Source organism: Zalophus californianus, chromosome 12 (genome assembly GCF_009762305.2).
Source record: "Zalophus californianus isolate mZalCal1 chromosome 12, mZalCal1.pri.v2, whole genome shotgun sequence".
Classification (NCBI taxonomy): Eukaryota; Metazoa; Chordata; class Mammalia; order Carnivora; family Otariidae; genus Zalophus; species Zalophus californianus.
In genome coordinates, this window is record NC_045606.1 from 74,332,857 (window position 1) to 74,356,671 (window position 23,815).

The 23,815-nt window shown below is 41.4% G+C and overlaps 2 protein-coding genes across 9 annotated transcripts in view; one reads left to right on the plus strand and one right to left on the minus strand.

Moving 5' to 3' along the window:
- CTTNBP2 (cortactin binding protein 2) overlaps positions 1-23,815 on the minus strand; it is a 151,026-nt gene that overhangs the window by 26,088 nt on the left and 101,123 nt on the right. For all 8 annotated transcript variants that reach the window (XM_027573508.2, XM_035723254.1, XM_027573512.2 and 5 more), the window contains 6 exons: positions 22,504-22,621; positions 19,227-19,502; positions 16,520-16,615; positions 14,763-14,842; positions 1,215-1,301; positions 1,035-1,134 (listed from right to left, as the gene is read on the minus strand). In XM_027573508.2, the coding sequence (XP_027429309.2) occupies positions 1,035-1,134; positions 1,215-1,301; positions 14,763-14,842; positions 16,520-16,615; positions 19,227-19,502; positions 22,504-22,621 (757 nt within the window). The remainder of the gene's footprint in view (positions 1-1,034; positions 1,135-1,214; positions 1,302-14,762; positions 14,843-16,519; positions 16,616-19,226; positions 19,503-22,503; positions 22,622-23,815) is intronic.
- On the plus strand, positions 3,085-4,623 carry LOC113911216 (developmentally-regulated GTP-binding protein 1-like). The gene has a single exon (XM_035723257.1). It carries the CDS (start codon positions 3,170-3,172, stop codon positions 4,271-4,273), a length of 1,104 nt encoding a protein of 367 aa, XP_035579150.1. The 5' UTR covers positions 3,085-3,169; the 3' UTR covers positions 4,274-4,623.

Genomic DNA, 23,815 nt, shown 5'->3' on the forward strand with positions numbered 1-23,815 from the left:
CTAGGTCCATGGAGCCCTCAGTCCCTCCCCATGCCTGCCTCTTAACTTTATTTCTCGACTTCCTTCTTCTAAGGCTGACCTAGCTACATGGCATCTCCCTTGATCGTGGCTCCAAAGATGAGAAACAGCTCCATAAAGATTTGAATTTGTGTTTCAGCTCATCTATCTCTGATCTTGCAACTGCGTCCCGTGCACCCTCTCCCCAGGGGTCTGTGTGGCTTTGGGCCCTTGGAGACTGGAGTCTGGTCCATTTCGGTTGTGTGTGGGAGCTGGTAGTCATGCTGTGCTATGCAGGGTATGCTAATGCCCCCTGTGATGAAGCTTGGTATGGTAACCTTAGGAGCCTAAGACAGACTATTCATGATAAAGCTATATTAATAAACATATTTAATCCTGGTTCTGCCACTCTGTAGTTGTGGCAAGATACCGAACCTCCCTGTACCAGCTTCCTCACGTTGGAAACAGACATGACACCTACCTGCACAGGGCTGTAGTGGAGATTAAATGAGTTCATTAATGCATGCAATGTGTTTAGCCAAGCACCAGCCAATGACATGCCAAGGGTTAGGTGGAGGAAGTTTAACTCAGGTGCTTCAAGAAGGGGTGCTTTGGTTGTAGAGAATTTATGATTAATTTACTAAAAATCTATCTACCTTTATTACCACCATGCAATTCTAAACAGCATCAGTGATAGAATACTTAGTCCCGCTAGGATGGGTGGCTCTCCACACCTCCTCCCTTAGTATACCTCTGGTGCCAGTTATATAGTATGCTCACAACAGATAATGATTTACAAACAAAAGATGGGGGGGGAGAAGAAAACATAGGATGAGCAATAAATGCAATGACATACAAGAAAAAAAATTTTTTTTTTACAAGTGTTCATCTAGGTTCCCATTTTCATCCCAAGGCTGTTGAATAATTGAAAAGTCACCTTAAATTTACCCCCAGAAAGAAGCTTATTTCCTTTCGGTGGCATCACTAAAGATCATGCCCTTCAGTTATGACAATTCAGTTTGCTGGAATGGCCTTACCACTACTGATGAACAGATCTACTAGCTGTTCCTTGGAGAAACCAGCATCCACTTCGGCTCTCACTATTTCACAGGTGAATCCTGCAGCCATCTGTCTGTGCTGTGGTAAGAAATCAGTGATCAGTTCTATATGCTTTCAAATTTCCAGAGAAAAGGAAAGGGTACACAAGTAATAGATACCTTCATGCAGAGTGCAAGCTGATGTGCTATGTAGTCTTGCAAGCTTCCTTCTGGGCCATGGAAAATGACATTATGGTATTGCTCGACCTATTAATAAACCAAGAGGAAATCTTAGGTGAAAATGTGAAGAGGAGGGAAAAAAAAAGATGGTACCCAAGTAGGAAATTCCCTGATTGTCCTCAGACCTTGAAAACATTAAGAATAATATTTTCAGGATTAACTGTATTCACTGGGCACTTGAAGTCTTTCATTTTAATATGAAATATTGGCAGACATAGTATTTATATGCTTATATAGCATTTTATGTAGTATTTATTTACAGGAAGAGCTGACATTGGATTAAGAAGCATACTCTTCAGGGCACCTGGGTGGCTTAGTCGGTTAAGCATCTGCCTTCGGCTCAGCTCATGATCTCAAGGTCCTGGGATCGAGTCCTGCATTGGGCTCCCTGCTCAGCAGGGAGTCTGCTTCTCCCTCTGCCCCTCACCCCATTTGTGCTCTCTCTCTCTCTCTCAAATAAATAAAAATCTTAAAAAAAAAAGAAGCATACTCTTTCTTCCCTGTATCTTCCATAGTGAGGTTCAGCACGCTGGCTGGGAACATGGTTCCTAGCATATTTTGTCCCTTGCAAATGTTTTTCTTTATTATCTCTTGCAGATGCTCTCTAGTTCAAATTTTCACAAAGTTTATTTTGCTTTTGAGTGATATTTGAATTACATTGATTTCAATGTATTCCGGAAAATACAACAAAACATAAAGCAGCAGAATACAAACCACTGATAGTGTCCGCACAGAGAAGCAACCACTGTAAATAGATTTATGCTTCCCTTCCTAGCCTCAGCAATCAGACAACAAAAAGAAATAAAAGGTATCCAAATTGGGAAGGAAGAAATCAAACTTCCACTCCTTACAGATGACATGATACTATATAGAGAAAACCTGAAAGACTCCACCAAAAAAATTGCTAGAATTGATACATGAATTCAGCAAAGTTGCAGGATATAAAATCAATGTACAAAAATATGTGGCATTTCTATACACCAATAACAAAGCAGCAGAAAGAGAAATCAAGGAATCAATCTCATGTACAACTGCACCAAAAACCGTAAGATACCTAAACCTAACCAAAGAGGTAAAAGATCTGTACTCTAAAAACGGAGAGCACTTATGAAAGAAATTGAAGATGATCCAAAGAAATGGAAAAACATTCCATGCTCATGGATTGGAAGAACAAATACTGTTAAAATATCTGCACTACCCAAAGCAATCTACAAATTCAATGCAATCCTTATCAAAATAACACCAGCATTTTTCAGAGCTAGAACAACAATTCTAAAATTTTTATGGAACCCAAAAAGACCCTGAAGAGCCAAAGTAAGGCTGAAAAGGAAAAACAAAGCTGGAGGGATTACAATTCTGGACTTCAAGCCCTGTTACAAAGCTGTAGTCATCAAGACAGTATGATACTGGCACAAAAACAGACACAGATCAATGGAACAGAATACAGAACCCAGAAATGGACCCTCAACTACATGGTCAACTAATCTTCGACAAAGCAGGAAAGACTATCCAATGGAAAAAAGACCATCGCTTCAACAAATGGTGTTGGGAAAATTGGACAGCGATATGCAGAAGAATGAAACTGGACGGACCACTTTCTTATACCATACACAGAAATAGACTCAAAATGGGTTAAAGACCTAAACGTGAGACAGGAAACCATCAAAATCCTAGAGGAGAACATAGACAGCAACCTCTTTGACATTGACCGTGGCAGCTTCTTACTAGACGTGTCTCTGGAGGCAAGGGAAACAAAAGCAAAAATGAAATACTGGGACTTCTTCCAGATAAAAAAATCTTCTGGGGCCTTGGCAGGTACTCCCGCGGTTGTGTGAGGGGTAGTACCCTGCGGAGGCCACTACGCTCTCACCCCCAACGCCCGGTGACTCGCTACCATGAGCAGCACCTTAGCCAAGATTGCGGAGATTGAAGCCGAGATGGCTCGGACTCAAAAGAACAAGGCCACAGCACACCACCTAGGGCTGCTTAAGGCTCGCCTTGCTAAGCTTCGTAGAGAGCTCATTACCCCAAAAGGTGGTGGTGGTGGTGGGCCAGGAGAAGGTTTTGATGTGGCCAAGACAGGTGATGCTCGAATTGGGTTTGTGGGTTTTCCATCAGTGGGGAAGTCAACACTGCTTAGTAACCTGGCAGGGGTATATTCTGAGGTGGCAGCCTATGAGTTCACTACTCTGACCACTGTGCCTGGTGTCATCAGATACAAAGGTGCCAAGATCCAGCTCCTGGATCTTCCAGGTATCATTGAGGGTGCCAAGGATGGGAAAGGTAGAGGCCGTCAAGTCATTGCAGTGGCCCGAACATGTAACTTGATCCTGATTGTTCTGGATGTCCTGAAACCTTTGGGACACAAAAAGATAATTGAAAATGAGCTGGAAGGCTTTGGCATTCGCTTGAACAGCAAACCTCCCAACATTGGCTTTAAGAAGAAGGATAAAGGAGGCATTAATCTCACGGCCACTTGCCCTCAGAGCGAGCTGGATGCTGAAACTGTGAAGAGCATTCTGGCTGAATACAAAATTCACAATGCTGATGTGACACTGCGTAGTGATGCCACAGCGGATGACCTCATCGACGTGGTAGAAGGAAACAGAGTTTATATCCCTTGTATCTATGTGTTGAATAAGATTGATCAGATCTCCATTGAGGAATTGGATATCATCTATAAGGTGCTTCACTGTGTACCCATCTCTGCCCATCACCGCTGGAATTTTGATGACCTCTTGGAAAAGATCTGGGACTATCTGAAACTAGTGAGGATTTACACCAAACCCAAAGGCCAGTTGCCAGATTATACATCCCCAGTGGTGCTGCCTTACTCTAGGACTACGGTGGAGGATTTCTGCATGAAGATTCACAAAAATCTTATCAAAGAATTTAAATACGCTCTGGTCTGGGGTCTGTCTGTGAAACACAATCCTCAAAAAGTGGGTAAAGATCATACACTGGAGGACGAGGATGTCATTCAGATTGTGAAGAAATGAAACCTTCCCCTCTACCCATGTGCTGGGCCAACCATAGCAGCTTTTCCCATGACCAAGCACCCTACCCCAAACCCCTTCGAGCTTTGGCAGCCAGTGGATCAGGATTCAGGGGAGGGAGATGAAGGCATCCAAGCTGGAACTTTGTCTTAACTTGGTGTCACCTTGTAAATTCAACTGCATAAAGGACCTGGTAGGCCATCCAGCTATGTGCAGTTCATGTGTCATTGTCAGAATTTGTTTTGGGTTTGACTGAATGAGGATGGGTATATGTACAGTGAGACATCTGCAGAAGGGGTATTTGGGAGCTTGGTCTTAAGTGTGAAATGGATAAAAATGTGACTGCAACATCTTATTTGATGTTTAGTCATGGGGAACCCTTCCAAATGGATGTGGCCTTCACTCTTCTCAAGTGGTCTTTCCTCCTGGATACTGGAATGAGGAAGGACGTGATGTAAGTTAACTGATTATTCCCTGCAAGGCTGGTCCATATGGGAGATAGTGTCGTGTGGCAGTTGAGTAAAGTACTCTAACCAGAAAAAAAAAAAAAAATCTTCTGCACAGCAAAGGAAACAACAAAACTAAAAGGCAACTTATGAATTGGGAGAAGATATTTGCAAATGATATATTGGATAGAGGGCTAGTATCCAAAATCTATAAAGAATCTATCAAAATCAACACCCCCCAAAAAATAATCCAGCTAAGAAATGGGCAGACATGAACAGACATGCATGAAAAAATGCTCAACATCACTCATCAGGGAAATATAAACCAAAACCATGATGAGATACCACCTCACATCAGTCAGAATGGCTAAAATTAACAACTCAGGAAACAACGGATGTTGGTGAGGATGTAAAGAAAGGGGAACCCTCTTACACTGTTGGTGGATAGGCAAGCTGGTGCAGCCACTCTGGAAAACAGTATGCAGGCTCCTCAAAAAGTTAATAAAACTACCCTATGATACAATTGCACTACTGGGTATTTGACCAAAGGATACAAAAATACTGATTCGAAGGGGCACATGCACTGATTCAAAGGGCAACGGAAAGAGCCCAGATGTTCATCGACTGATGAACGGATAAAGATGTGGGATATATATACTATGGAATATTACTCAGCCATCAAAAAGAACGAAATCTTGCCATTTGCAATGATGTGGGTAGAACAAGAGTGTATTATGCGAAGTGAAATAAGTCAGTCAGAGAAAGACAAATACCATATGATTTCACTCATATGGGGAATTTAAGAAACAAAACAGATGAGCACAGGGGAAGGGAAAAGAAAAATAAGATAAAAACAGAGAGGGAGGCAAGCCGTAGGAGACTCTTTACTAGAGAGAATAAACTGGATGTTGCTGGAGGGGAGGTGCATGGAGGGATGGGTGAAATGAACGATGGGCATTAAGGAAGGCACGCATTATGATGAGCACTGGGTGCTCTATGTAAGTGATGAATCACTAAATTCTACTCTGAAGCCAATACTACACTATATATTAAGTACCTTGAATTTAAATAAAATCTTCAAAGAAAAAAAATAGTTTGCTTCCTTCAGCTTTTTCTTTGTATAGCTTATATGTGTATGTATATGTATTTTTTTTAGAGGGCTATGGAGTGTCATCTTTTTACAGCTGTTGCATATCAGAGTATCTTTGACTTCTTACATAAAAGACATCTTCATGACTGTAAAATTACTGGGTCAACTACCTATGTATATTGTTCCATTCTGGAATTCTGTTTCAAAGAAACCTGGGTAGAGATTGATCACTTTTACTCTGTAAAAAAGAAAATCTGCCTGGATGCCTATAGGATTTTTTTTTTACACCTTTTTCCCTCCTGTGTGAGGATACCTTGCCTGAGAACAGGTAGAGATGCTGCATGCCCTGAATGGAAAGCCAGTGGCCATCTGCTTGGGGCAAAGACAGTGTGATGTGTGGAGTGAGATGTGGAGGGGAATTACCCCCTCCACCTCTGTTATCCCAGGGCTGAGCTCCCACTCCCAGCCTACATGCCTGGGAGCAGCCTTCTTCTTGGAAAGACCTTACAGAAGAGATCTGTACAGGTGAAGGGGCGCCCTAACCAGTACGGGTGATGTAGGTCACGTGTCAAGCTTCAGTCCCCCAGACTTAGAGGAACGTTACACGTGAAAGGGTCTGTTCGTGTTTAAGGACCTCTGTGTTGCTCTCCTGTGCTCTGATGAGCTTGTCCCTTTGAGATCCTAGGGGCAGGCCACATCCTTGAGGGTGGCTGGGGTAGACCTAGTGAAGAATAGGCCACTGGTCCGTCATTACAGGAAAGCAGCCAACTCTGGGATGTGACAGGAAGGCCTGAAGGAAAGCTGGTAGCATGGAAGGAAGAGGGAACCTCACCTGGGGCCTTTAGGGCTTGAGCTTCGGCCTCCAAAGAGACCAAGACATGCTTGGAGTTAACTCCTGGAAAGTGGACGAAAACCATGCTTGACCACTGGGTGTCAGACCATGAGCTAAAAAGGGAAGTGGTCCTTGAAGGGGACCACTAATGCAGGGCTTGGGACCGGGTTTTAGGTTCTGAAAGACAGCATGCCTGCTAGCCACCAGTGATTTTCTCTCAATACAAGTATTATTCCACCACTGCTAAGCCTTCACCACAAAAGGAAACAGCTGGATTCCCCTTGGGGCTAGGGCAGCAACAGGGAGAATGATATACCTGAAAGAAACAGGACCGTGGCTACAGCCGCCCAAGGAACCTCAGCATCCCAAAGCCACAGGATGAAGTCAGCAGTAGCTGGCCTAGGCTGTCTTCTATGGTTCTGGGGGTCTGTGAGACAAGCAGTGGTAGACGGGCCCACAAGGACCACGACTGGGACAGGGACTGTACTTACAATTGTAAAAAGTTACCCAGATTTGTCTGGTTGTGACCTCTTTTTCCCCAATCTTAAATGGAACGTGGTCAATTCTCTCAATCCACAGTCAGACCTTTTTTTGGTCTAGAAATGTTTTCTTCCATTATGGTTTTGGTAATTTCTCCTCTGCTATTTCTCTTTATCTTGAAGGAAGAGCAATAATGCTTCAGTTCCCCCTGTGTCCTCGGAGACTGTATCCGTCTCCTCATCGTCACTATACCTCCTGTCCCTTCGCTTCTACTTCGGGGAGCTCTCCTTATGTTAGCCTTTCACAGCACGGAATAGAATCGTCACCATCTCCCTTCTGCTCTTTACTGTTTCAAGTACAAGTGTAATGATGTCACTGCATTTTCAGTTCTTCTTAGGGTTCCTTACCTCACCCACCTCCTTGCCAACATTTTTGCTTTAATCTTAGCCTCTCTCTACCGTGGTTTTCTTGCCCTGCTTTCACAGTTGATCTTGCATTCTCTAGAGAAAGTACATAATTTTCTAAATTCTTTTCCTTTTTTTTTAATGTTTTATTTATTTATTCATGAGACACACAGAGAGAGAGAGAGACAGAGGGAGGCAGAGGGAGAAGCAGCCTCCCGCGGAGCAGGGAGCCCGATGCGGGACTCGATCGCAGGACCCTGGGATCATGACCTGAGCCGAAGGCAGACGCTTAACGACTGAGCCACCCAGGCGCCCCTCTTTTCCTTTTTATCTCATAATTTTAAGGTGTTGTCATTCTGAGTTTTCAGAATAACTCCATTCTGTTCTGCAGTGCTCTTCCGTAGGCATAATGTCGTTAACTTGTTATTAGCATTTATGTTCTGTGAAACCACAGAATCTGCAGTAAAGCAGGATGTGTAGATGGTCATTGGCTTCACTCGCTTTCCACTCATTTTTCAGCTGAATCCTGCCGTAGGTCACAGCTGGATGGTGGGCTGCCGTCTATACTTGTGAGTTGCACTCCAGGACTGGGCCATGGCTGCCGTGGGCTGACCCTGGGCTGTCCACCATGGCAGACAAATGCGTGAGATACACTGCAGTCCCAGGAAGCACCGCGCTCCAGCATCCATCCTGCTGAAGGTGCTTATGTAATCCACTCCCCAGATAGAGCAGCTTCACCAGCGCCCGCCCACCAACTTCCTGCTCAGGTATTTCTAGCTTTTATCTCTGAATGAATGTAGAAGGACCCATCTCGACAAGAGATGGAGGAGAAAGTCACAATGCTGCCAAAAGGAGAGATTATGCAGTAAGGATATTCATCCAATTTTCTAACTGGTTATCAACCTCGCTTATTTGAATCATTAGTAAGATGGTAGGAGAAAAATAATAGAAGTGTTTTCCCACCTAATTTCAAGTAGGCCTCAAATAAGTGGGTTTAACACTCTCTCACACTTAAGGTACTAGAAAATTTTTCCAGATTCTTGCTAAAGGAATACCTCACTTCTATTTTCCTCTGTTACTGTGAAGTTTGGTCACTTTTCAAAAGCACTTTAGTGGGAAATTGTGTTGGGTACCACAAGCCAAGTGCAATTTTAAACCAGAAGTTTGTACTCTCCAAATTAATCCCAAACTGCCATGACTTACTGGGTAAAAATTCTCTCACAAGGAATGGATTGTTTCATACCAGTGAAACAGGATACAGATTTTCAAGGTTTACGAATATTCTACCCCTGAGATTTCCAACTAGGATTGCTATTTAATCTTGTCTCACTTCTGAAAACAAGAGTGCTCTATTCATTACAGCCCTCCTTGTCAAACTGCCTACACTGTCTCAAGATTGATTTTGAAATCACGTAACAGCAAGAGACCAGATTTCATAGATAAGCTGTCTTCAGTTTCAACACCTCATTTGTTCTCAGATTGTAGGTTCTTACAAAATACAGACAGGGAACATTCTATTTGAAATTTCCCTGAAAAGGCCATTCACTAGCAGTAAGCATTTTGTCTTCACATAGTCTAATATCCTCTCTGTAATAAGGTAAAATATAAATAAGGAAATAAATGGAAAAACAAATGTACAGACTTCCAGATTATTCATACATTCTAATACATGCATTCCATTAGGTTTTTCCTCATTTCAGATATTATCAATTTTTTGTTAGTGGTATTTTGTTTTATCTCATCAAATGGTGTAGTTGTGTTGGTTACCATTTAAGATCTGAACAACAACAAAATAATTTGTTGGAGCCCTCTGCTCTACTGAGACTGGTGCAAACATGCAAAGCTATGCAAGGAAAACACATTTAACTACTCTAGCTAAAAATTATATTTCTGCAAACAGCAAGATCTTAGGTATTATAAATACACATGCTTCCTGCTGCCAGCAGAGGGCTCTCAAGATAGACAGACAGGAAGAGAGGCGGGCAGACCAGATTTTGGCAGGGGGGGAAGGTAAATATTTTCATTGTTTTGAAAGGAGATCTGCTCTTTTAAGAAAACCAAACTAGGGGCACCTGGGTGGCTCCGTCGTTGAGCGTCTGCCTTCGGCTCAGGTCATGATCCCAGGGTCCTGGGATCGAGCCCCACATCAGGCTCGCTGCTCAGCGGGAAGCCTGCTTCTCCCTCTCCCATTCCCCCTGCTTGTGTTCCCTCTCTCACTGTGTCTCTCTCTCTGTCAAATAAATAAGTAAAATCTTAAAAAAAAAAAAAAGAAAGAAAGAAAGAAAACCAAACTACTCCTAAATGCCCGTTTCCAGGGGCACATTTTTGCTTGTTATTAAAGGGACACTGGCCTTATTATCACATCGGTACCAAGCCCTTTTATTCCTGCGTCTGCACAGTCCATTCACGAAGTTCTTAGCACATGTCAATTAGTGCTTTGTGACGCAAATGAATTCTGGATTAAATGGAAACAATGCCCTCTACAAAGGCCCATCCATCCCTTGATTGTTTTCCCCTCCACAGTGTTTTCCTGCAGAATGGCCGTGCACCAGAGCTGCTGCTGTCTCCGCAGTGGTCAACGGGGCACCTGTGATGTGTTTTCAGACTTGGGGCATTATTTTAAAGCAATAAACCTCAACTTCTGTTCCAAGTGTCACTTGTCAGAGCCTGAGGGAAAGCTTCTACTGCGGAGAGACGGTTTTAGGCCTGGTCCTGCTAAGATGCTAAACTGAAAAAAGAATAAAAAATAAAAGGCTTTTACTGAGCCAATAAAGCTGAGACGGCTGTAAAGTATCATGGCTTTATAGCTAGGACTTTCATTCTGACCTCTTCTGACACTGATTTTAAAGAATTTATGTAGGTCTTTAGAGCCACAAACAACACAGTTACTGTCAGTTGATTCATGTAAAATCCCCCTCAGACAATACTGGCACCATCCAGCATCGGGGCTCCAAAAATCTAGAGTCCTTCATGGTAGAGAGAGAGGGTTTTAGCCATAGGCTGAGGTCCCTCTTTATAGAATAAGCATAAAAGAATAATGGGAATTTAAGAGAAATTACAGTTCGTAGAGAGACACACACCATAGGTTTTTAAGAATTAGCTTCCTGAACCTTTAAAAGCCAAGATTGGTCTTGGTTACTTAGGCCCTCTTTTAGCAGCACAGACATAAGAATTTGGTATTGTAGTTATTCCAAAAAAAAAAAAAACCAACCCCAAAACCCCAAAAAAACAAAAAATGAAACAACCATAAGATATAACTTTGGATCTAACCATTCCCTTGTCACCCAACCTCTAACACTCAACAACTCTTCCTGCTCCAGACCTCCTCTGGGCTGACACTTGCCCTGCTGCCCAGAATCTTCTTCCATAATTGCCACGGAAGCCAAAAGATTCACTGGTGTTGGAGCCACGCTTCATCACACCAGGGAACTGGCTTCCTCCTTCTGCTAGGACCTCACCCACGTTTACTCCTCCATGCACAAAAGAGGTCAGGCTAGAACTGGCTAGCCCCCTGCTAACGGAGTTGATTGAGATTTGTGGCCTTAGATTCATAACCATCATCATTTACAACATTATTTTTATGGGAACATGGCAAATTTATTCTAGGACTCTATGAAGAGCAGGTGGAGAGCAGGTGGAATTTCCTAGTTGTGATTCTTGATGGTTAGTGTGCCACATATTGTGGTAGATGGCTACCAGCCACTGGAATCTCAAGAATCATGTCCGAGGGGATTCAGAGTCCTACCTTTTAAAGTAGTGCTCAGATGAGGATGATCTATTCAAGTATTTTTCTAATATAATAATTACTCATAGTCACTGAAGTATTAAAAAAGGTTGCAAATAAGCTCATAAAAAACTGCAACTGGCTGGAAAAAGTCTGAATTACACACAAAGTTCAGCTATTATAATAAATTATTAGCGATTCAAAACTCAATCAAGTTAAATGTTTCCTTATTAGCTGTCGGAATGGATATTTAGGATTTGTATTATTTTAATTATACAGTGAAAGTACTGAAAAATAACACCATTAAGAAAAAAGAAACAAATCTGATTTAAAGTCTTCAATCCATGTGGCTTTCTGCATAAAGGCTTTAATATATGCATTTTATGTAATACATTTACACACACAGTTAAAACTGGTTACTGCGATTCCTTCTTAACCAATATTATTACATGGCATAAAGGAAGACAGACTTGATGCCACTCCTTAGGTTCTACCACTTGCTTGCTGAGAACCTTGGAAAAATTCCTTTGAATCTTGGTTTATTCACCTGTAAAATGGGGGTACTGATATAAATACCTACCCTCATGGAGTGATTAAATCAAACAATCTATATATTTTACAACAGAGCTTGGCATATAATAAATACTCAATAAAGTCAGGTATTACTAGGTTTGCATGTTGTATAGATTTTCAACAATTCAAAGACCTAACAATGTGCCTATAGTTACTGTGGCACTGGGTGGATGTGTCACTCTCCAGCTCAAACCCTATCAGTGGCTTTCTATCACACCTGGAGTAAAATTGAAAGTCCTTGCCATGATCCCAAATGATCTAGCTTCTGGCCATCTCTCAGACCTCACTGCCAGCATAGACATTTTTGTACCTGCTGTTCCATCTGCTGCAAACACCCTTCACAAGGCTACCATCTTCCCCTCATCTAGTTTTCTGTCTATACGTCACTACAGAAAGGTCTTTGCTAACAACTCCAACCAAAAGTTTTTCTGCCATCCCTCCCACTAGCTCTTTATCTCCTTATCTGCTTTATTTTCCTTCATACTTGCATATTTTCCTATATATTTGCATACTTGACTGGCCATGTCATCACAGATGTATTTATTCATTTGTTTCCTATTTGCCTTCCCCACTAGAATGTAAGCTCCACGAGGTCGGGGAATGCATCTTACACATAGGTATATCTTAAGTTTCTAAAACACTTTCTGCATTTAGAAGGCTCTAAATAAATAGTTGTCAAACAACTGAATTAAATAACTAAACAGGATACAAAAATGTGTTAACACATTATCTGTCTCACTAGGGGGGTTATAATCTCTTAAGGAAGATGAAACATTCACAACCACGGTATTATATTATTGCCTGAGTCACTTTAAATTTTGAAGTGGTTGCTAAAATGCATGATAAATATTTACTATCTTCATCCAGAGGTTAATTGTTGAATTTTAAAAAGCCCTTTGTGTACACTCATTAAACTGAGAATAGAACTAACAACTAGTTACTCTCTGGTTTGTTGGTCATGGGTAGTTACCATGTCTTATGCATTAGGAGGCACACATATAAATGTTACTTGGAACATTGTGGTTATAATGTACTAATAGATCTGCTCAGTCAAGCCTAATGTGCAGCTGTAATCTGTTTCATCACCTTTCTGTTTATTTTATCATCTGAGTGAATGAAAAGCCCTGAGCCAGAACCTTGCCTGGTACAGAGAAGCTGAGAAGGGAGAAGGGAGAGAAGAAAGTGGTTCTACAAGCTCATTCTACTGGGAGCCTAGGCTCACATTCCTGAAAACCAACTGGTAACACAACTTCAACTTTCACTAAAGCACAGGGAGGAGAGAGCCCTCCCTCCCACCTATATGTAACCCTCAGGCTTACTTTGAAGCTGTAGGGAGAGAGGAACACATGATAATGAAAACAAGTGAAAGTCTTCAGATTTACAAGACACCATCTCTTCTAAATTATAAAGCCTCTGAATGTTTCTATGCAACTGTGGCTTCTTTTAAAAAGGTCAGTCCCAACTCTGAGTTTAGCTAGAACATCAACAGAATGGTTTTGAATACTTCTTTTCATGGGGAACAGAGGTATCAACTGATACTTAACGGAAACAATTTCTGTAAAGGACCATAGAAAAACCCATTCATTTGTTTGAAAAAGCTTTCCAAATTAAGGCAGCAAGCAAAACCAATGTTTGCTTCAAGTTTTATACCTTCAGTATTAGTTTTAGATAGATCTCACAAGGAAACCGCTGCGGGTCTCAGGGACTGCACAGTCCTAGCTGAATCACTCACTAGCCTCGTGGCCTTGAGCACATTATGTGACCTCTGTTTCAATTTCCTCATCCATAAAATGGATGATGCTATCTACCTCATAGGGATGTTCTGAAGAATAAATAACACACCTATGAGCATTTGGCATACTGTCTGACATGTAGTAAGTAATGGACAAATGCAAAACATTGTAGTTATTCACTGTCTAGAATTTGCTACTTTCTCTTGATAATCAAACAGAACTAGTTTTAGCTGGGTGCGTGGTTGCCCAGCAAAAGACCACATATCCCAGCTAGGTGTGAACTTGCGTCTCAATTCTGGTCTATGGGTTGTGGATATAAATGATGTGTGCAACTCCCCAGAAAGGAAGGGGCTTGCCCTCCAGGCTCTCCTCCCTCAGGCTAGAACCTGGTGACTCTCTTTGACCAAACCCACATAAGCAATACCCCAGGTCAGAGTGGCCCGGTGAGAGAGAAGGTGTTGACACCCTGCTAGGATCACCCTGCCCTACATCCCCTGGCTGGCTCTCTCACCTGTTGGGATTTCTCTGTTTGAAAAAAATAAACTTCTATACTGTTTAAGCTATAACTGTTTAGTTTCTGTTGAAGTGGCCAAATCAATACTTTAACTAATGCTAGCATATTTAACTTGGTTTTATTTTTTATTTTTTATTTTTTTAAAGATTTTTATTTATTTATTTGAGAGAGAGAGAAAATGAGAGACAGAGAGCACGAGAGGGAAGAGGGTCAGAGGGAGAAGCAGACTCCCTGCTGAGCAGGGAGCCCGATGCGGGACTCGATACCGGGACTCCAGGATCATGACCTGAGCCGAAGGCAGTCGCTCAACCAACTGAGCCACCCAGGCGCCCTTTAACTTGGTTTTAAATTACAAAAGTTTACAGCAAAGCATCTTGATATTTATAGCCATTGTCTTTCATATTGATGATCAGTTTCTTGATGTCAAGCCCATGCTGGGGAAAGACAATCTCCTCCTGCTCCAATTATAACACTTCACAGGTCACAGGTAGTCCCTGGGTCCAGGTGGTGAACACATGAATGACTGTGGCAGAAATCCAGAACTAAGTGACCAGCAGCCTTCTAGGGAAAGGGCTGCTGGGGAAGGTCACAGGGTTAGTGGGGGCTCACACTCTTTCAAACATGAAAATGGGCCAACCAATATATTCTAGGGTCAGAGATGGGAGTTTAAGACTCCACTTGGCAGCATCCACCTACCAGCCTGAGGTAATTCTGTAGCATCTGAAGAGGGATCATTGACGCATAAGTCACACTACTGAGGCAGCCTTCTTGAGGACCTATTTAAGAAAGCAATACACAGAAGGAAAATTGGTTCTTTTTTTTTTTTTGGAGAAGTAGAGAGAGAGAGAGAGAGAGAGAAAGGAGGGGCAGAGGGAGAGAGAGAGAATCTCAAGCAGCCTCCCCTTGAGTTCGGAGCCCAACGCAGGGCTTGATCCCACAACCCTGAGATCATGACCAGAGCCAAAATCAAGAGCCAGAGGCTCAACCAACTGAGCCACCCAGGCACCCTGGTTCTTCCTTGTTAAATATAAATGATCAAAATACAACAAAACCTCTCATAAAAGATACAATAATGTTTGTTGACTTATGTAGGCAGAGCTGACATCTGGCCAAGAGGTACCTTTGTGTCTTTATCACTGTGAAAATACTGTAACATTTTGAACTGGCTGGTAAATGGCCACTATTCCTGGTCTCCCCAGAGCTCCCCAGCTGCCCTTCCTTTCCCTGGGAAGCCCACCTGTCAGTCACAGCCAGGGCCTGAGGTCCTAGCTCAAATACTATAGCTAGTATCTGCTCCGATCACCGGATTCAGTATTTTACTGTTTATGAGCAAGTGTTATCAGAGGCAATCCCAACCCTCTGCAAGTTCTAGCCTGGGACAGCATTAACACAGTTCTAGGGGTTATCCTTTACGTTCTTTCCCAGACTATCTCCCTCACTTCCCTCCCAAATTCTGCTACTCTCTCAATACAGTGCTTGAAAGTCTAAAGGAATTTTCTGGGATAGTCTTACTTTTTTTTTTTTTTGTAACTTCAGTAAGTAGTTCAAACAATAGAATACAACTTTATTAGTTGAAACTTTACTAGCTGAACTTTTAAAGACTCCATTCCCAACTATGAGAAATATATGATGAAATCCCTTTTAGAATTAAGGGCTGAGAAATTGAGGATTCTTGTAACACTTACTAGCTATATAACTTCAGATAAGAAAATTAACCTTTCTGAGCCTTAATTTCTTTGTACATAAAATGAGGGTAAACAGAAATACGTATCTCCTTGGGTTGTTACAAGGATGAAATGAATTTATACTTGTAATGTGCTGTAAATGACAGGGCCTAGCACATAATAGGTGCTCATTAAACATTACCTTGTACTATTATAATAATTATATTAATCATACACTGGACTTGACAGTAACAGAAGGCATTTCTTTTTAACATCGTGTCTTGCCACTCTCTCAGAACCTCAGGTTTAACTTCTGGTTTGTTCTTAATGAGAGAGGCGGTCAGAATCTCAGTGGGGTGCCTGGGCGGTTCAGTGGGTTAAGCATCCAATTCTTGATTTCAGCTGAGGTCATGATCTCAAGGTCAGGGCTGTGAAATCCAGCCCCATGGCAGATTCCCCTGCTCAGTGAGGAGTATGCTTGTCCCCTCTCTCCCTCTGCTCCTCTGGCCCCCTCTCCCCCTACTCTCGCTCTCAAATAAATAAATAAAATTAACAAAAAAATTGCAGCAATCAATGATCAGGATGGATATCACCACAAGTGTCAGAAACCTGGCTTTTTTTCTTCTTAATCAAATGTTTCAAAAAACATCTAATTACTTAGTAGAGGGAGTCATACATGCATTGCTAGAGAATGCAGGACAGAAACGTGCAGATTTAAGAATCAGCACCGCGAGACACTCACAAAGCCAAACACTGTGTCAACATTCACTCAATTTGGACTATCCTTACCTGATAAAAGCACGGTGACTTGCTCTGCTTTATTTTTCTTCATAAAGTCCCACGGGGACTGGGAGAAGCTCTGACCTGCTGACCATGGCACATTTCCTAGTTCAAAAAAAAAAAAATGAAAGAAAATGTCAAAGAAGCTTAAAGTAATTTTTCTTATAAGGGGCAATGTGCAATCTCCTACGTGAGAACCCTAAGGAATCCAGAGCTTAAACTGTCAAAGCCATGCACAGAATAGGTCAAGGGTCACAGGGGTGAACTCCCAAACACAATGTCTATTGAAGGTCAAAAGGAAGGCCTTCCAACAACAGGCTTCTCCAGAGCTATTTTCCGGAGTAAGAGAGAAATCTGGGGAGTAAAAGTACTACTAATTATTTCTAGGGTTAAGTTTTCAGGAACAAAGCTGATGATAACTTTTTTTTTTAATTTTTTAAAACTTTTTTAAGATTTTATTTATTTGAGAGAGAGAGAATGAGAGACAGAGAGCATGAGAGGGAGGAGGATCAGAGGGAGAAGCAGACCCCCCGCTGAGCAGGGAGCCCGATGTGGGCCTCGATCCCGGGACTCCAGGATCATGACCTGAGCCGAAGGCAGTCGCCCAACCAACTGAGCCACACAGGTGCCCCGGATGATAAATTTTCATGGCTCTCGCAGTGCCTGCTTCACAAAGTCCGAGCACTTTGCATGAGGTAACAGGTCCTTTATGATCTGCTCCCTTTTCAACGAAGTTTTAGATTCCAGATAAAAACAGTAACTTCAGGAGCTCAGAATAAAGCAAGCCTACTATCTGGGCCCTCTGCTCACTCTTGCTCAGAAAGGGTCCCACGTCACAGGTGTCTACTCTAGGGAGCGATGCGTAGTACGTACTTATTCCTTCCACAGATCTTAAATTCTTCAATATTCCTACCACATATGCATGGCCTCCCTGTAACTCACTGGTTATCTGGTGGCTTGAGTCCCTTTCATCTACTTAGGTTATCGCTATAGTAAAGTCACTTATATACATACATTATTAACTCTTGTCATAGTTGCTAATTTTTAAGCAGCTACAGCCAGAGACTACACTAAGCCCTTCACCCACAGAACTCAATCATCTTTAGATCTGAAACGACCAGGGTGCCCCACACATCAGTGACAGGCATGAACACTGGAACCAACAAGCTTTATCACCCACTGCTCACAGAGGTAAATCTCTCTGATGGTGGTAAATAACCATTTGCTTACGCTTGTTTCCAGATTAGCTGGATGAGGGCTGATGATGAAAGGCCATTTTCTTCAAAACAAGTCTGTGCTGACTTCATTTATTAGACCTCTGGGCACAACCACACCTTGAATAACAGTTCATTGTGTGGGCAAATGTGTTACTGAGAATCATTTATGATATATTGTCTTAATGCAATTACTTAACTATGTAATAATTCTTCCATAATTATTTTAATGATCTTGCCAAAGATTCATAAAATTAAGTTGTCATGAATAATCTGCCTTAAAAGCTAGTAAAATACATATATTTTTAGAGTGACTTAGCATATATAAGTTAACAGAATAAAATACTTTCCGATCTAATAAGCTGATATATTAAAAGCCTGGTGAAACTCACCCTTTTCCTTAACCTTGACTATTCTTTTGCCACATACTGCTGCTGAAAACATGCAGGTTTCCTACGAGACAGACTGGGATTTGAATCCCGCCTGTTTTACTTCTTTGCTCTGTGATCTCAGGCAGGTCATCTTGTAACTAGTTATTTGTAAAATGAGCCTGTTTTCAGGACTCGTTGAGGTGCTGTATATAAAGCTCCCAAAATAGTTCTGAAATAATAGCAGGTTCCCCAAAGATGCTATTTCTGCTGGCTCAAGAGGAAACAAACTAACCAAGGACATTTATAGAGCACTTACTATGCTCACCAGAAGGCAAATCTTATCTTTAAAAAAAAAAGATTTTATTTATTTATACTAGAGAGACAGAGAGAGAGAGAGAGAGAGATGTGCAAGGGAGCAGGGGGAGGAGTACAGGGGGAGGCAGAGGGAGGGGAAAGAACCCCAAGGAGACTCCATGTTGAGCGCAGAGCCCAATGTGGGGCTCGATCTCACAACCCCTGAGATCATGACCTGAGCTGAAACCAAGAGTCGGTCACTTAACAGACTGAGCCACCCAGGTGCCCCAATGAATCTTATCTTAATAAGTTCTTTGGAGTCTGCTTCATAGTGCCTATCAAACAGAAATAACCACTTATCACCCTGAATCATCCCATGTGGGAGCTTTGATTATAACTTCAATGGAGAGTGCTTCTTCCAACTCAAGACTTCATTAGCGTTCCTGTGCTGGAGGTAAGGTGTTAACATACAAGCATCCCTGGCATAGTTCAAGTACAAATCTGGAGCTGTGTTCAGAACTTGTGCATCAGTAAGCAGATGCAATGTAGTTAGTTTTTAGCATTTATCAGAATAGCAAGTGCAATCACAAAGCCTCATCAAGGGCTTTCTTGTTCTTTACTCTCTAAGTATTATCTGAGGCATCAAAGCATTTTTTATACTGACGGGCAACATTATGTAATGGCTGCATTGTGAATACTCAAGTTTTCAGCACCAGCAGCTGTCACAAGTGAGCTTTGAATGTATTTAATCAACGAACTAAGTATCAGGTTATGGAGCCCATAAACATGAATAAACCGAGAAATTTAGCTTTCTCTTCATCACAGGATTGCTGATACCTAGCATGACGGATCGCACACTGCTTGTACTGAGACCAATGCTGGAGTCAGTGGTGTTATTAAATGTCACATCTTCCAGACTCCGCCATCCATCAGAGGAGATTGCTTGGAAATGATTTGTCAGAGCTTGACTCACTGCTTTTGAAAAATCATCCCATGATGTCTGTTTGCGGATATTTAAAGTGCATATTGTGTTTTCGCATTCAAAGTCATCTGAACAATAGTTGCCTGGTGGAATCTCACCCACTGAAATCCTTAAAGGTATTTTAAGAGCATCTGTCGGAAGAATAAAAGAATTAGGAAAAAAAAAAAAACCTGGATAGGAAAAACCAGCAAAACTCTTATATAAAATAGGCAGATACAAACATTTTAAACACAAAGCAAAGGTTAGCTATCATATTTCTTTAGACACTGTTAACTGAATGTTCTTCTACTGCAGTAAACTTTGGTCTCCCAAACTCTTCACAGTTTTTTTGGAACCACGTTGCTTGAATTGTTTATTTTTCCTTGTCTCTTTGGCCTTTTGTAGTTCATTGGCTCTTTCCTTCAGCAAGACTCTCAAGTTCTTTAAAAAAAAAAAAAAAATCTGGGAAAACGAGAGTGCTCTCTTGACCCTGAATTCTCTATACTGCCTTTTCTCCTTACCTTCATTGATAACATCGTGAATAAGGCAGGTTACAGTTGTAGAGGTCAGTGATAATGGCTTCAGACTCCTATAGACCTTGGTCTGAGACTCAGGACCAGCCTCTTACTAGCCACGTGTACTTGGTGAATTGCCTTGATCTCTCTATACCCCAATTCCTTCTACAAAATGTTAGGAATGTGCTATTAAATTGTTATAAAGACTAAAGGAACTCATGTTTGAAATGAATTTAACACACCGTCAGTGACATGGTAAATACTAGTGAGTATCTAATAATCTAACAAACAGTAAACAGTGCAGTCAAAGCTTTTTAAATGATCTTTCCAATCTCTCTGTGACACCAACTGACTGAGGCCCCACTGAGGTGGGCAGTGCCTGATGCCTTCCATTCTCATGAACTGAATTATGTGCTGACCAAGAGTCACTTGTGTTTATTCTCTGATCTTTTATGTCTACTGAACTCATTACTATAATTGGTAAATTAAATATTCCATAAACTGATGAAACGACTTACTATAACAATGAAGTTGTACACTTTAGAGACACTGAACAGAGGAAGTAGTTTAAAAAAAGTCATCTAATGAGGTATAGATGAGACAACTACATAAAATTTAAAAAAAAATTATCTTTAGACAGATACTGCCTTTAGTTTGCTTTTAAATATGTTTAAGTCCTAAAACACTAGAGATCATAGATGAAGCATGAGAGGTGTGGTTTTCAAATAAGAATATGTGGGACTTCAGTCAGCAAAACCATACTAAAGTAAAGACCTTCACCTGAAAGTTGATGAAAGAAATATTTGTATGATTAAAATGAAAATAAAATGTTAAAAGTCTATTTTTATGATTCCCTTCTTAAACTGGCTTTTTCTCTTTTTCTCTTAACCAACTACCAGATTATCTTTCTAATTATCACTAATTCTCAGTTCTCACCTTGTCAATAGCTGCTGACACAAGTTCTCTCTCTCTCTCTTCTGTGATCCACTCCCACAGGATTCTCTCATGCCTCACTGGTCACTCTGTACTGATTCTCTGCTGGTCCCTCCACATTTTCCAGATTTCTTAACCATGGAGTGTTGCAAGGCCCCTTTCTCTTACTTTTTCTGTCTGTGTTCACTTCCTTAGTGATCTCATCCAGTCCCATGACTTTAAATATCATCTATAAACTGCTGACTCTCAGATTTATGTATCCAGCTCATACTCCTCTCCGGAATTCCTGCTGACTTGGCATCTCCACATAGATACCCTAACAGACATCTCAAATTCATACTTCTAAAACGGAACTCCTGATCTTCAATAGCAAAATCTGCCTCACCCACAGCCTTCCCCTTGGACAGGTGATGGCCACTCCATCCTGCCAGTCGTTGAGGCTGAATCCCTGGGAGTGATACACGAATCCCCCCCCTCTCTCATACTTGAGATTTAGTCCATCAGGAAGTTCTGCTGGCTCTACCTTCAGCTATATCCAGAACGCAACCACTTCTCACCACCTCATCTGTGACAATCCTAGATTGCGCTGTCACTATTGTCTCTCACTGGAAGACATCGAGGGCCTAACAAGTCTCCCTGACTTCTCCTGGGACTTCCTACAATTATTCTCAGCAAAGCAGCAACAGAAACTATGAAAATGTACAGCGGATCCTGTCACTCTGAAGCTCAAACATTGAAAGGGCTATCTTACAACAGCCTATAAATTCCAACCAGATCAGGCGGCCACCTGATCCCATCTTTTAACTTCTCTCCCCTCTCTCATTCCAACCCAGCGCTCTGCCCCCTTTACAGCTCCTCAGACACAACAAGTATGCTCCTACTCAAGGGCCTCTGTCCACCTGATGATGTTCTGCCTGGAAAGCTCTTACCTGAGCTGCCCTGCTCACCTCCTTCAAGTGGTTGCTTCAACGTCTCACTAGTGAGGCTCCCTTGACCCTCACACTCCCAATCCTCCTGAGTCTTTTCCATGCACAAATTACTGTCTCACATACCATGTAATAAATTATTTCTTATGTTTATTGTTCATTTTCTGTCTCAATGTTAGAATATATGTTAAAGCTGAAATACTGATACAGCTGGCTGACTGGATGGACCGAGTGATAATCTTGATATGAGAAGTTGTAATATTTTGTATGATCTGAAACTCCATATTCTATAAACCCACAAGTGAACCTTTTAGAACACGTGCTGAGAAGCATATATGCTTAGAGTTGGAAGAGACCCAAAAGATCTTCAATTATCTTCACAGGCAGGTCAGCAACCAGGCACTGAGAGATAACTTTCCTACATTTATATGATCAGCTAATGGCAAAGTACCCAGCCATGATTCTTCATACCCTATTCATCTCATGTCTTAGAGAGACAATCTAAGTCCAGAAAAAAAGAGCAATAATTAAATACTGTCCGAGGTCATTAAAATACAAAGAAGATATAGCACTATTTGAATAGCAACTAATTCTCTAAAAAGCCATTCTGCAGGGAAAAAAATAATCATCACCTTTATAATCAATGTTTTTGTAGTTGCTAGGGTTCAAAAAAGGCGAAGAATCGAATGAGCAAACTGTAGCTGCATGAGTATCTTCCCAATGTGCCCGAGGCCCCAGCAGTGTGAGGAAATATGAACAAAGCTGTGAACGGCACTCACTCAGATTCTCCAGCAGATGCTTGCAGTCATCAGTGGCGACATCGTGCGCAGTCCGATTGCACTTATCTCTCCTTTCTGGCTCAAGCCCTCCGTGCTTACACAAGATTTCCAGGCAGTTCTGTAAAGGTAAAGGCTCTATTACCTCACGTCCAAATGAGCAAAGTCAAATGAAAAATTCAAGGGAAAAGTCATTCGCCTGTAACAAGCAAATCAGAAATTCTCAGCTAGAAATCATATTTCAATTCCAGCAACCCAAATACACACATTAATCTAAACACAGGCTCAAAATGGAAAGCGAAGAGTGCTTCATTCAAATGTGAATCACAGGACCACAACATCACTCCACAGAACAGCCTCCTAGGTTTCAAGACGAAAAAAGCTTACTAATCACTCATATTGCAGAGTGAAATTAAGAAAGAAGTTGACTTTGGCAGACAGTATCCTTTTATGGTAATTTGGCAATACAAAGCAAAAAGACTTTTGCTACAACTGGTGCTCCATGCTGTCTCGTAGATGATGAACTGTTTTCCCGGTCATGTAAGTGCAGGGCTCCAATTTTAACAATTCTGTCTCAGAGTCCCTGCAAGCACATTTATATTCGTGATCTTACACTGCCCTATTTTTATTTGAAAAATACGAACAACATGTTCATTGAGTTTTTAGAAAAATTTTCCGAACAGATACTGAAGATATGCATCCTTTCTTTTGCAGCTCTTTCTTCTTCTTTGTTGCTTCGGGAAATCCCCACCAAAAAAAAGTATCAGTAACCTATGAACTGGAAACTCTTAGTTCTCCAAAATTTTTCGTAACAAAGTAGAAGTAAGACAATATATGTGCAAACATTTTCAAGTAAGTAATTGCGTGGCGGGATAGAACATCAGGATATTGGCCAAGGACCTCTGCCAAATCAACTTTTACTACTTCATGATTTGTTTACTGATTTCCCACCAGAATAAGCATAAAACTGAATAGACCAGAGACCATAAAAAGGAACTAACAACCAAACAAGAAACATCCTTTCCATCTCTCCCTTATACACACACACACACACACACACACACACACACACACACACACAGGCTTTGGGCGGATTTCATTTTTTCACTTCTAACAATAGTAAACCAGACAGTCTGAAAATACTGCTGTAAAACATCTTTTTCTATTTTGTAAAACAGAAACATACCGTTTTTCCTCTTCTTATGTAAATATTTTTATTGACATATACTATCCTCATAGAAAAGTACACAAATAAGCTTGAAGAAGTATCACAAAGTGAACATAACTGTGTAAGGCACACTCTGGAAGCCTCCTG